The sequence below is a fragment of the Syngnathus typhle genome, linkage group LG18, assembly GCF_033458585.1.
Source record: "Syngnathus typhle isolate RoL2023-S1 ecotype Sweden linkage group LG18, RoL_Styp_1.0, whole genome shotgun sequence".
NCBI classification, from domain to species: Eukaryota; Metazoa; Chordata; class Actinopteri; order Syngnathiformes; family Syngnathidae; genus Syngnathus; species Syngnathus typhle.
Window position 1 is genome coordinate 9,848,823 of NC_083755.1, and position 13,408 is coordinate 9,862,230.

A 13,408-nucleotide genomic window follows, 5' to 3' on the forward strand; every position below is an offset into this window, starting at 1 on the left:
CCCGGAACTCCCCGGAAACTGGCATCGCCGCCATGTTTGTCCATTAAAAGCATTTGGCCAAAGGGCTCCAGCGCCCATAGAGGTGCCACCTAGCTGCTAAAACGACTAGGTGCGACGTTGAATCAACTTGTCGACAACTCATGGATTGTCACAGTAATTCTTCAAAGTTTACAAACCATCCTCACAATTTCTCAAGCAGCTATTGCTGTCATTCCTCGTGTAAGCAGACCAATTTCAAAGTGCATTACTTTGGTAAACAAGTCAAATTCAGTTCATTTACTGAAGAATAAACAAGCATGGCAGTTACGCTAACCAGTAAGCTAATGCTTGCGTTAGTAAGCTAAAATGCTAGCGTTAGCGAGAAGCTAACGAATGCGTTTAACCTATTTTTGTGTCCCCCAAGAATAATACAGCACCTTCGATGCATTCATCTGATACAACTATTCAAAACACCCACAAGAAGTGAAAACCATTACCTTGTTTGGTAGTTCCGCCTCAAAGGATGTGATTATATAAAAAAAAAAAAAATGGAGAAAAAGGAACAGAGTAAATAAACAGATCGTAAAAGTATCTCTGCAACACCTGGAGGGATAGATCAGTGGTCCCCAACCTTTTTTGCGCCACGGACCGGTTACATGTCAGAAATATTTTCGCGGACCGGCATTTATATAAATAAATAATACATTTATATAAATAAATAATACATTTATAATAAATATATAAATACGATGAAATAAAATGATACAACTGACATAAAAACAAGTACAAATGACAAAAATAAAACTCACCATTACGTTGAATTAGTGGGCGCACTGAGTTTGTTTCTCAGAAACGAGCCGGTCCCATCTAGACGTAATCGGACACAATGACACCCGAAGTGATTAAGGTTTGTCTTTTATTGCAGGATGCTTGGTCTCCATGTGTTGAAGCAGTTTTGAATGCTTCATTGCCTGGTTAGTTAGCCTGTCGCCACATATTAGCTTTGCGGGCTCGACTGGGGAAACATGTCACGGGACCGGGACGAGTGTCTTGACCTGAATTAATTGATCGTCGATAAAAAAAAAAAAAAAAATATTCTGTGCGGCTTGGCGGCCCGGTACCAAGTGACCCACGGACCGGTACCGGTCCGCGGCCCGGTGGTTGGGGACCGCTGGGATAGATTACACTTTTGTACAACCTCAGAAACTCCATGTGCACAATTAGATGAATATAAAAGCAAAAAAAGGATGGAAGTCTCCTTAAAAAAGCCTAAACTAATCATAAGTTGACTGTCTGGCATTGTGACAAATGACCCAAAGTTGAGCTTGTGGTTTGCTTTTTATTCTGCTTTAGTTTGCTACGGCATAATCGGTGGCAGCGGTCAAGGTTTACTTTGTCCAAAATGTAAAAAACAACAAAATGAGCTTAACAAAAGGAGGACAGAAGATGGAGGTGGGACTTGTCGATGGACGGCCCGCTCCAGCCCGGGCCGTCTAGAAGCACTTTCGGTGGACGATGGACGGGCCGGCTTCGTCGTACTCCTGCTTGCTGATCCACATCTGCTGGAAGGTGGACAGCGACGCCAGAATGGAGCCGCCGATCCACACAGAGTACTTTCTCTCCGGAGGGGCGATGATCTGAGTGGCAAGGGACAAGGGAGGACCGGCAAGTGGGTGTGCAGGCACACGCGGGCGGGCACGCACGCACGCACAGACACACACACACACACACCTTCCGTCACAACAATACTCCCCAAAAGTTGCTCATTCGGCCGAAAGCGAACAACAACGCGCATTCCTTGGCCCAAAAGTCGGAAGACTTGAAAACTTTGGCGAAAGCTCAATCGGGAGCAGCGGCTTGACATTTGAGCCAGGCTCGACGGCGGCGATCGGCACCACGCCAAGCTCACCTTAATCTTCATGGTGCTGGGCGCCAGTGCGGTGATCTCCTTCTGCATGCGGTCGGCGATGCCGGGGTACATGGTGGTGCCCCCCGACAACACGTTGTTGGCGTAGAGGTCCTTGCGGATGTCGATATCGCACTTCATGATGCTGTTGTAGGTGGTCTCGTGGATGCCGGCCGACTCCATGCCTGCGGCGGCCGCGGCGCGTCGTCAGCCCACCCGAGCGAAGCCGAGCCGAACGGAGGGACCCACTCACCGATGAAGGATGGCTGGAACAAGGTCTCGGGGCATCGGAAGCGCTCGTTCCCGATGGTGATGACCTGACCGTCGGGGAGCTCGTAACTCTTCTCCAGCGACGACGACGTGGCCGCCGTCCCCATCTCGTTCTCAAAGTCCAGAGCGACGTAGCACAACTTCTCCTTGATGTCGCGCACAATCTCGCGCTCGGCTGAGGTGACCCAACGTGAAACGTGGGTGGTGTTGACAGACGCACATGACCGGTTGGGCGGGCGCTCACGTACCCGTGGTGACGAAGCTGTAGCCACGCTCGGTCAGGATCTTCATGAGGTAGTCGGTGAGGTCACGCCCAGCCAGGTCCAACCTCATGATGGCGTGAGGCAGCGCGTAACCTTCGTAGATGGGAACGTTGTGGGTCACGCCGTCGCCGGAGTCCAAAACGATGCCTGAAAGTTGAGGCGCGGTCGGTCAGCCACGCAATTGCCGCAGGCAAGCTCGCCTGCCTGCCTGTCAACGGAGGGGCACCTGTCGTGCGTCCAGAGGCGTAGAGGGACAAGACGGCCTGGATGGCCACGTACATGGCGGGAACGTTGAAGGTCTCAAACATGATCTGCACGTCAAGCAGGACGCAGCTGAGACGTGAAACGGTGCGACGCTCAGCGCGGCGCTCGCCCAGGGTGCCTCTCACCTGAGTCATCTTCTCCCTGTTGGCCTTGGGGTTGAGCGGCGCTTCCGTCAGGAGGGTGGGATGCTCCTCCGGGGCCACTCGCAGCTCGTTGTAGAAAGAGTGATGCCAGATCTGGCCAAACATCGGACACGTCGGATGGCGGCGGTCGCTCGACTCCACCTCGACCGCCCACCTACCTTCTCCATGTCGTCCCAGTTGGTGATGATGCCGTGCTCGATGGGATACTTGAGGGTGAGGATCCCTCGCTTGCTCTGAGCCTCGTCGCCCACGTAACTGTCCTTCTGGCCCATGCCCACCATCACGCCCTGACGCACGCACACGCCGTCACTTCACAACTCTTTGCATCATCGCCAAAGAGCAGCTCGACGCCGGCCGACCTGGTGCCTGGGCCGGCCCACGATGGACGGGAAGACGGCCCTGGGCGCGTCATCTCCGGCAAATCCGGCTTTGCAAAGTCCCGATCCGTTGTCGCACACCAGGGCGGTGCTCTCCTCGTCGTCGCACATGGCTGGGGGGGGGGGGGATACCGCGCTGAGGGCGGTGCTGGCGGTTAGGGCGAGCTAGGACACCCGACGACGCTCGCATACATGACGCAATATGTGGCGGAACACGCTTGGGCACAAGCCAAATGTCCAAAATTGGCCATCGGCTGCACGCGCCATATTTGGGCATCGACGGACCGGTCGTGACCCGAAGCTGCTGCCTCTATCGAGACTTCGGCGGCAGGAACATGCACGAGCGGCTGAAGAGGAGGTTTTGGTGAAGATGCCAATTGGAGGCGATGACGACAAAGTGGCGCATGATGTGAAGAAGCCCGAGACTCTTACCGTGGTGCTGCTGGACGTGGGAAGGCAGCAGGAGCGAGCCGCTGAGTGAGGCTCCCGCCAGAGGAGACACCTTAAGAAGCCTGCTCCTGCTCCTCCTCCTCTCCTCCAGCCAAACAAGGAGCGGGGCCCCCCGCGCACCCCTGCCCACTCGGCGTCCTCGGTCCGCTCGGCTCCTTGTAGGGCTGGGCCCAAGGGAGCCGGCCAATGGCGTGCCGGGGACTTCCTCCTCCCACTTTCATACTTGCACGTTGATTGAGAAGTTGCTTTTCTCCCAGTTCTGGCTCTCATCTTGGTCCAAGTCCTTGTTGTGTTTCAAGTTGTTTTTCAGTTACCGCTTCTGCCTCCGGTCCAGGTTCTTCTCCTGATCCCAGTCCGAGTTCCCTGTCCCAGCGTTCGCCGTCGTTGACCTCTTCCGGTCCTCGGCGAGGCCCGCTGACCTTACGGCGACTTCCCGGCCCACGTGCCCCTCGAGACACGACTGCCGTGCAATCTCAAGTCAAGTCAAGTCAAGTCAAGTTGACTTGAGACGCGACTGCCGTGCAATCTCGGGTCCCTTGGCTTCTGAGTTGATGCCGGTGACATTGTAATGTAGTTGCGTATCCAGATGAAGATGAGGCCAAAGGTCAAGATGGAGGGGCACACGCTGGCTTCTCCTTAAAAGGAAAAGGGAGGACGCGCGGGACAACTTCCTGCTCTAAAGCAAAATCCTAGCAGAAGCATAACATCAGCATGTCATCAAGTCCTAAAAAGGAGCTGAGGAGACATGCAAACTCTCATGTGAGGGCGGGGCCACCGAGTGATCACCGACTCCTCATTCCTCTCACACACACACGCAGTGCGCCGCGCAAACGCTCTTGCTCGACTTTGACCGAAAATGGGAAAACATTTGGAGCGCAGACGAACTCGCGAGGCCCGACTGGCATTGGTCGGCAAACACGCGCACCGCACCGTGTGAGCGTGCTGCGGAATGTGCGGCTCGATATGTGCGTTGGCTGCTTTTACGCAGGCCTGTTTGAAAAGGTTTGTGGAATGCGGCGACTTGGATAGTTAGCTAGTGCAGTGTCGCGCAGTGACCACAAGGTGGCGTCTCTGATGTCAAAAGAATCATTCATTTCATGACTAGATTCGGCAGTCCATGTCCTCCACCAGATTGTTGCGCTGCCAGGCGCTAGCTAACATGCTGAGGCCATAAGGAAATGCACTGGCACTGGCACTGATGTGGCTGCCTGGTTGGCTGGTTGCCTCCAGAAATCTGCTAGCTCCTCAACGTTCCTTTCTCGAGAACCTCTCCACAGTGGCGACAGAACGCTGCGGCACTGCGCCTTCTGCTGATGGCCACGCCGGCGCTCACACACACCAACAGCAGCAGCAGCCCAAACATCTGAGCAAATTTGTATTTATTGCATCAAGAAAAAAAAGTTCAGTGTAGCAAAGGTCAATCGGGACAAGACCGACCTATCTCCAGCTTTGACTGACATTGACGACCCGCCCCAAGATTAATATTTTCTTTTTTTACAAATGAAACACAGGATGTGTTTGCATGGGTGTCAGTGTTTGCGTGTTGTACTAAAGTCAAGCTCCGCCTCCTGACTGGAGCGCAGGGTGTCATCAACAAGTTGCTGCAGATCGCTGTCCAGCAGCCACCTATCGACTCTGAAAACTTCCTGGAAGCAAAAATGCAAAACAAAATGCATGACTTTGGTGTTTCTGTGTGTGTGTGTGGGCGTGCGCGCACCTTTTTCTTGTGTCCGGGCGGAGCTACTGGGGGGTTGAAGGTCATGCCTTTGACATCATAATCTGCAAACAGCTGTACCGGCGACCTGCACGGGAAGTCCTCCGAGGTTAGCGCAGCGTCACCCGCCTCGACACAGAATGGCGACGTGCGCTGGCTCTTACCTGCGGCTCAGCTCAAGCGGAAGCACGGCCCCGCCTTCGCTGGGAGCGCCACGACTCAGATGCACCGCCAGCTGCCGCACCACCGGGTGGAAATGCCTCTGCGCAGATGCTGTCACGTGTCACATCAGATCGGGGCACCGCGGAAGTGCGCGCGTGTACCTGCAGTGTGTGGAGCTCCCACAAGGCGGTGTTGTGAGCGTTGCAGTGTTCAGGTTGGGGCAGTTCAGCCAAGTAGACGCCGCTGCCCTGGACCTCGTTGTCCAGCAAGAAGTCGCATCTCGGAAACGACTGACAACAAAGAGGCACATGAATTGACTAGCTCGTTACGAGTCACACTCACTCGCTCGCACGCACGCACTCACATGCAGCGCGGCCCTGGTGGCGGCGAGGAGTCCGATGCTGGCCTGCGTCTGGACGTGCAAGCTGAGCCCGCTGAGCCGCTTGATGAACGCCATGGCCCTTTGCAGGCTCACCCGCTTCCTGCGGCGGATCAACATGGCATCCAGGCAGCGTAGCACAATGAGGATGTCGTCATCGGAAGTCCCTGAGGGAGAGGGCTCGTCAACGCTCGAAGCTGGTGACGCTAGCAGTGCCTTAAGGTAGAAGCTCAATGTGTCCTCACAAACCAAAACCGCCTTCGGCCATCAAAATGATCAAAACGCTATTTGTTCCATCTGCCAGTCCCCCAAAAAGTCTTGTGTTTTTTTTTTAAGAGTTTGGCTGCACCATTTGTGTTCTTAAAGCTGCAGTCAGTCATCTTGAAACTGACGGCAACATTTGGATGAAGCCAAAGCCCGACGAGAGGCGACGGGACCACCAACCTGCGTGCAGCCGTGGCAACATGGCGTACAGCTCAGAGTAAAAGTTGAGAGGGTCCATGTTGAGGACATCACCTGATGCGGCACAAACATACGGCACATTTCACTTGTGGGCTGTGTGCTAGCAAACACGCACGCACGCACGCACCTTGCCCAGAAAGGATGGTGAAGACTGTCTGGATGCAGTGAAGTCTCTCCCTGTCAGTCAGATCCTGCACGGCAATCGCAAATCAAATTAAGCGTGTGGTCTCAAGACGTACGAGTCTGTGTTATACTCACTCCTGACTGGATAAGGCTTTGGAGCACATTGAGCAGGTCATCAAAGAACTCCAAGTTGATCAAATGGGCAAAACTAACAGGAAGTGACATCAGCGTTAGTGTGTGTGCGTGCGTGCGTGCATGTGCGTGCGCGTTACTTGGCCAGCCCCTCCAACACTGCAGGAAGAAGGACAGACTTGTGAGCTTTCTTCAAAATTCGAAAGTACACGAGGAAGACGATGTTGAGAGTCTCTGTGTGCTGCGTGGAGAAAAACAAGAAGAACTGTAGCAGGTCTCTCACAGGACTTTCACTAAAGTCCCAAGTTAAAGTCCCAATGATCGTCCGTCACACACACATATCTGGGTGTGGTGAAATTTGTCCTCTGCATTTAACCCATCCCCATGTGATTTTAATCCATCCCCCGAGGGAGAGGGGAGCAGTGAGCAGCAGCGGTGCCGCGCTCGGGAATCATTTGGTGATCTAACCCCCCAATTCCAACCCTTAATGCTGAGTGCCAAGCAGGGAGGCAATGGGTCCCATTTTTATAGTCTTTCGTATGACCCGGCCAGCCGGGGTTTGAACCCAAAACCTTCCAGTCTCAGGGCGGACACTCTACCACTAGGCCGCTGAGCTGGTACTATCGTCCATTGCTCCAATTCCGCTGTGGAAAACGATTTTGCAGTGTAGTTGCTTGCAAAATCTGCTTTTGTCTCAAGAGTCACACTCAGACGTTGCACTCCTCCTCACCATTTTCGTCTTCTTGTCTTTGCTGTCCGACGCTTCGGCTTCCAGAAGCTCCTGCTGCAGCTTCTCCTCCGCTTTCTTCCACTGCACAGACAGAGAGAGAGAGAGACAGAGAGTGAGGCAAGCAAACGGCGTGCTGAGGCCGCACTTTTGGGCAGCCGGCTTTGTGTTACCTTGCGCTGCATGCGTGACAGATTGTTCTTCTTGTCTTTGTGGCGCATGGCCTTCACGCTGGGCGTCATGTCCTTCATGTCCTTCTTCACCAGCGCTTCCTGGATTCGCACACTCAGCAGCGTCCGCAGCACCTACACGCACGCGCGCGCACACACACACACACACACACACACACACACACACACACACACACACACACACACACACACACACACACACACACACACACACACACACACACACACACACACAGTCTTGAGCCACAGCGGCCAAGCTGACAAAAGACCGCGAGGGAAGTTCGCCGGGACGCCGGTCGCTATCGTCTTGCCATTACGGTCCATCAGCGGATTGCGGCGCTTCCAATATTGCGACAGATCCACTCAACAACTTGTTAGCGATAGGTGGGCGTTATGTGCTACAACGCCAGAACGCAACGCAAGACTGTTGTCGTTAGAAAGGAAGGAGGCGTTCCTTGCCTGGGGCCTGACGTTGAAGTTGAGACTCTTGACCAGACCCGAAATGACACGAACGGCGGCCAGAGAGGTCCCGCCCACCTTGTCTTGGTGAAACAGCTCGGAGAAAGTGCGGCAGCACATGTCAGACACCTAAGGAAAGATGCGCCCACGCGTGCGAGAGAGAGAGAGAGAGAGAGAGAGAGAGAGAGAGAGAGAGAGAGAGAGAGACAGGTCAGGTCGGGCCAGGCCGGGGCGGCACGGTGCTCACCGTCTTGACGGGGTCGTTCATCAGCGGCGCCAAGGCCACCAGGATGTTGTTGTGGAAGTTAAAGTGCGGCAAGGCCAGCAGCAATTCGCACAGGCAGCGCACGGCCACCCCGGCCAGGCCCGAGTAACGCTCCAGCGACACCGCCTGGCTGCGCTTGCTCTTCTTCTGCTTCCAGTCTGCACGCAAACACAGACGGGCGTCAGCGGTCGCTCTAAATTTCAAAGGACCAGCAAGAGCAGGTGGCCAGAAGAAAGGGAGGACGGCCACTTATCCGCTTTACCTCTGATGCACTGCTCCAAATCCTCCAGGTAGAATTTGTACTGACTCAGCAGTCCTTCCTCAAACTCCCGCAGCTGCTGCGTCTCCTTCTTCACCTGGGGCGACGATTATGGCACGGTCAGCGCCGACCAATGGCCGCACGCGCGCCAGCGTGGTACCTTGGCGGCTTTCTCAGCGGCGGTCAAAGGTCGTATCTTGTAGGTGGGAACGATGTCTTTGAAGATTTCCATCAATGACACCATGGCCAACTTCCTGACCGTCACCGCCACGCAAGGGTCCGCCTCCATCAGCATCCCGCGCAGCTGCTTCACACACTTCACCTGCACGGGCGCACTAGAGGGTGAGCAGGCTAAAGCAAAATAACGTGCACACACTCATTCACTCACATTGTTGACGGGGTGGGCGATGACTGTGGACGCCAGGCGTGCGATGGTCAACTTCCTGTCTTGGATCTTGCGCACCCTGGCTTCCTGTTGCTGCGCTGGCGTCAGCGCCGTCGTTCCGTCGATTAGCTCCGCCGATCCTGAAAACGAGGGCGGGTGGGGCCAAGCAATTAACAGCCAGTGGGAGGAAATGCCCCCGGCCGCTAGGGCCCCAATTTTGTTCAAATAGCCTTTTCAGCCCATCCGTACCCATTTCAACCTCCTGTGTGGCTGCTGCTGCTGCTTCCTCCTCTTCCTCGTCGTCGTCTTCCTCCTCCTCCTCCGGTTGCTTGTTGACCTCTGCACACGCACAACAGACAAACAATGGTGAGCAGCACGGCGGGCCCCTTTGGTGGTACGGCGCCTGCCTGCTCCTTCTTTGCGTGGGCCTCACCTCTGTGCATACTCTGCGGGATGAGTCGCGTCCTGTCTTTGATGGGTAGCAAGTGGACAACCTCCTTCTCCGCCACGGCGGCCATCTTCCTGGGAATCTTCTCGTAGCCTGGGACCACCTCCGACTTGCGTTTCTTGCCGCTGTGCGCCGGGCCGCTAAGACGCACGTGCAGACGGGACATGACTCGTACAGGTGGGCAGGTGGGCAGGCAGGCAGGCGCCGAAGTGTGCGCAGGTTACCATGATGACAGGTCCCTGCTCAGGAAGGAGGACATCTGCTGCAGGTCGTTGTCGTCCATCATGTCAGTGGGCAAACTCTCCAGGAAGTCCTCCTCCTCCTCCTCCTCCTCTGACATCGTATCATACATACGCATAGCACATAGTATCGAATGGCTCTCTCGCGATTGAAACGTGGTGATCTTACCGGGCCTTTTGGCAGTAATGTCAAGCGGGCGGGGCGTGGCCAGCGCGGTGCCCTTGAGTGCCTGCCGCATCTTCCGGTGCTCCTTGCGCTGCTTCTTGTCGCAGTTTTGTCGCTTCATCTGCCGGTTCCTCAGCTTGTTGTCCAGCTTCACGCCGCTCGTCTTCAGCAGCCGCCGAAAGGACGGGCGGCGCTTCTTGGAGCGAGACTGCGGCCGGCCGCCGAAAAACAACGGACACGCAGAGGTCACGCAAACAGAGCAAATGCGCGAGCGGGTACATTTACATGGGATTTTTGGATGAACAAGCACACTTTTCGACCATTTGTCTACATAGCTGCCCTACCTTCCCTAACAGGTAATGAGGCAGGCTCAAGTCAATCGACAACTCAGAAAGGAAAAATCCCGACTTATTTTTTACACTCTCACCTTTCCTTCAACGTCTCGTAGGCAAATTGCATTTGCTCCACTCTTAACGTCGGAATTTGAGCCACTTTGACTGACTCTGATTGTTGCAAACCATGGAGGCTTTTGAATGATGGATGAAGAGCTTAGTTCAATGGACTGCATTTGGAACGCGACAATGTGATAGTGTGGCGGTCTTGAGGACGCCAGAAACCGTCACTCTCTCAGACCGAGGCTCAAGGTCCGCCGGTCACAGAGGAACTTTAACTTAACACACTCAACTGTGAAACAATACACATTTTTCATTCCAGAAAAGTAGTCGCCGAGCCAGCCCTGAAATCGCACGACGACTGATGACAGCGTATTAGACTCAGTGTTTGGGATAAGCTCCTTGCATTTGTTTTTCACGCCACGGTACCACGAGCCCAAAGTTCAAAACTTCAAAAAAGGCACCAAACGCTTGCTTGCATTTATTACGCGCTGTTTGTTTGGTTTTAACTGCAGCTTCGAGAGCCCAACAACGACGTCAAATGAAATGGAACCTTTTGGAGGCACCGAAAGATCTCGCGTGAACAGCGTGGTTGAAAACATCAACAAACATTGACGTCGCGTTCGCTTTCTACGTCAAACTCACCGGTGCCATGATGGTTGAATGCGTTCAGGGTAGAAGGAAGCCAAAACACGAGCGTTCTACACGCATGGATGGCGGAAAACGGAACCGGAAACAGAAAAGCTCGAGAGGACCCAAATGCCAACACTTCCTGTGTGGACAGCGACACAGATGGAAGGAGGCCGCACTGCATCTTGTCCGAGTGAAATTCGACTTGAATCTCCTTTGGGAAAACTTCAGAGACATGACAAATAACGGACAGGTCACCGCGCCAGTCAAGTTACTTGATGTCAGGACACAGACAGACAAACAAACAAAACAACAACAAAAACCGGGCTGGTCACCATCGTCGCAGATGGTGCTGGCGATGGAGGGGACATGTATTGGGCACTCCTGCTTTAGACTTACCGTTTTTTTCCGTGTATAGTGCGCCCCCATGTATAGTACGCACCCCTAAAAATGGCATGCTGATGCTGGAAAAAAGCTTGTACCCATGTATAATACGCACCCAATTTTTATGAATTTTTTTTAAAAAAAAATTTATTTTTTTTTTTTTTTTTAAGTCCCAATGATCGTCACACACGCAGGGAGGCAATGGGTCCCATTTTTATAGTCTTTGGTATGGTCTTAACTAGGCTGGATGTAATTTTTTTTGTTGGCGTTGATTTCTCCGACTGCCCATAAACGCACCACCGCGCTCCGTGCGCATGGAGCGTGTTTGAAGTGAACAGCAGAGAAGAAAGGAACAAGGCAAAGTGTTGTGAAATAAAATATTACCTGTAATACGGATTTAGGTAGAGAACTGAACTCTCGCTCTTTATATAGCTGACGTGTCTTGCTCATCCGTTCTGCGCATCTGTAATGGCGGCCTCCGTATGATATCCGGTTTGCGTGTGTGCGAGAGCGAGAGAGAGCGAGAGAGAGAGCGCGCGAGAGAACGCTCAATCGTAGCGCGCCGCCGACCGCCCAACTGCACCGGGCTGGTCGATTATTGTGACAGAGCCGTCGCTGAAATTTAGAAGATATTTTTAAAGTCCTGATGTACTTTCTAAAATTTAAGTGGACCTCAGTGCGCACTGCGCAGGGAGCTTAATTTGGTGCAGCGCGCCGGGCGCTCACTGTCGCATTGCTTAAAGAGCGCCTTTGTGTTTTAGGATGAACAGCAGAGACCAAAGGAACAAGGCAAAGTGTTGTGAAATAAAATATTACCTGTAATACGCATTTTGTTATTTGCTGATTGAAACTGCTAATTAAACTGTGAATTGAAACTAATAGGAAGAAAACAACTCTCGCTCTTTATATAGCTGACGTGTCTTGCGCATCCGTTCTGTGCATTTTATTTCACAACACTTTGCCTTTCTTCTCTGCTGTTCACTTCAAACACGCTCCATGCGACCGCAATGCTCTCGTATCAGACGCTTGCTCGATCACCTGCTCGTTTGCTGTCCCGTGCGCGCACGAAGCGCGGTGGTGCGTTTATGGGCAGTCGGAGAAATCAACGCCAACAAAAAAAATTACATCCAGCCTAGTTAAGACCATACCAAAGACTATAAAAATGGGACTCATTGCCTCCCTGCGTGTGTGACGATCATTGGGACTTAAAAAAAAAAAAAAAAAAAAAAAAAATTTTTTTTTTTTTTTTGTACCCATGTATAATGCGCACCCCGGATTTTAGGACAATAAATTAGTAAAATTTTGCGCACTATACACGGAAAAAAACGGTAATGCTCCCTAAAATAAGAAGGAAAACACACGGTTGCAATTCAAATGACCGTTGGGCTTCGATAGGCTCGAGCGGGAGCACGGAGAAGGCTCAGTTAACTGCATCGGGTCAAGAAGACGTCTATGAAGACGAATCGTGCAGGCGTTGGAGTTACTTAGAACAGGGTTGGGCAATTGGAAATGACCACCCCTGACTTGAAAGAATAAAATATTTTCCAATCAACTGAGTGTCGGAGAAGTTTTTCTTCTCCAGTCCAACCTTGCTTGGCGATCGCTCCGGGTGGGACGCTGTGCCAGACACAAGAAATTCATCACATTACCAAAATCAAGCTAAAGTCAGATAAGAGTTCTGAGAGTTGGTGCATGGACGACAGGAAAATTTGAATTAAAAACAAAAAAATGTTTTTGTTGATACTTAATGTCTAGACGCAAACTTCAAAATAGGTTTTAGTGGTTGATTGGCTTCGTAAACAAATACAGTCAAACCTGTTTTGTGTTGTGGTGGAGAGTGAGCAGCGCCAGGTTCCTGGGGGTGCACATCAGTGAGGATCTCTCCTGGTCCACCAACACCGCATCACTGGCGAAGAAGGCCCAGCGCCGCCTGTACTTCAGGCGAGCGAGCGCTCCTCCGGCCGTCATGACTACGTTTTACCGTGGCACCATTGAGAGCGTCCTCTCTCTCCAGCTGTATTGCTGTTTGGGGTGGTAGCTGCACTGACTACAACATGAAGGCCCTGCAGCGCATAGTGAACACGGCTGGTAAGATTATTGGTGCTTCACTCCCCTCCTTGAAAGACATTTACATCTCCCATCTCACCCGCAAGGCAACCGCGATTGTGATTGATGTGAGTCACCCCGCTCACTCTTTGTTTGATCTTATTATTTATTGTTTGTGCCTTCTTGTTTTCAT

The 13,408-nt window shown here is 52.8% G+C and overlaps 2 protein-coding genes across 3 annotated transcripts; both read right to left on the minus strand.

Moving 5' to 3' along the window:
• Window positions 1-1,298: 1,298 nt before the first annotated feature.
• Window positions 1,299-4,584, minus strand: acta2 (actin alpha 2, smooth muscle). 2 transcript variants are annotated; one of them, XM_061264526.1, is made up of 9 exons: window positions 3,635-4,584; window positions 3,185-3,315; window positions 2,984-3,112; window positions 2,808-2,918; window positions 2,645-2,729; window positions 2,404-2,565; window positions 2,139-2,330; window positions 1,889-2,070; window positions 1,299-1,616 (listed from the first exon to the last, which is right to left on the minus strand). In XM_061264526.1, the coding sequence occupies exons 2-9, from the start codon at window positions 3,311-3,313 to the stop codon at window positions 1,473-1,475; spliced, it is 1,134 nt and encodes a 377-aa protein (XP_061120510.1). In that variant the 5' UTR covers window positions 3,314-3,315; window positions 3,635-4,584; the 3' UTR covers window positions 1,299-1,472. The 2 variants fall into 2 exon arrangements, with proteins under 2 accessions (XP_061120510.1, XP_061120509.1); XM_061264525.1 differs by having other exon boundaries at window positions 3,185-3,338.
• A 140-nt stretch (window positions 4,585-4,724) lies between these two features.
• noc3l (NOC3-like DNA replication regulator) lies at window positions 4,725-10,940 on the minus strand. Its single transcript, XM_061264516.1, has 21 exons — window positions 10,801-10,940; window positions 9,767-9,971; window positions 9,583-9,691; window positions 9,344-9,498; window positions 9,160-9,249; window positions 8,914-9,050; window positions 8,686-8,847; window positions 8,529-8,622; window positions 8,249-8,424; window positions 8,002-8,130; window positions 7,525-7,656; window positions 7,355-7,435; window positions 6,765-6,865; window positions 6,628-6,700; window positions 6,497-6,560; window positions 6,352-6,423; window positions 5,893-6,074; window positions 5,690-5,818; window positions 5,531-5,628; window positions 5,370-5,454; window positions 4,725-5,298 (listed from the first exon to the last, which is right to left on the minus strand). The coding sequence occupies exons 1-21, from the start codon at window positions 10,807-10,809 to the stop codon at window positions 5,182-5,184; spliced, it is 2,400 nt and encodes a 799-aa protein (XP_061120500.1). The 5' UTR covers window positions 10,810-10,940; the 3' UTR covers window positions 4,725-5,181.
• Between the last annotated feature and the right edge of the window lie 2,468 nt (window positions 10,941-13,408).

Excerpts from the sequence above, each read along its gene's own strand:
- acta2 (XM_061264526.1), bottom strand. The coding sequence starts at position 3,313 with ATGTGCGACGACGAGGAGAGCACCGCCCTGGTGTGCGACAACGGATCG. Across the intron at positions 2,730-2,807 it reads ACAGGGAGAAGATGACTCAG|ATCATGTTTGAGACCTTCAA; the intron begins GTGAGAGGCACC and ends CTTGACGTGCAG. Across the intron at positions 1,617-1,888 it reads CCAGCACCATGAAGATTAAG|ATCATCGCCCCTCCGGAGAG; the intron begins GTGAGCTTGGCG and ends CTTGCCACTCAG.
- noc3l (XM_061264516.1), bottom strand. Across the intron at positions 9,051-9,159 it reads CACACAGGAGGTTGAAATGG|GATCGGCGGAGCTAATCGAC; the intron begins GTACGGATGGGC and ends CCTCGTTTTCAG. Across the intron at positions 6,561-6,627 it reads AAAGCCTTATCCAGTCAGGA|GATCTGACTGACAGGGAGAG; the intron begins GTGAGTATAACA and ends ATTGCCGTGCAG.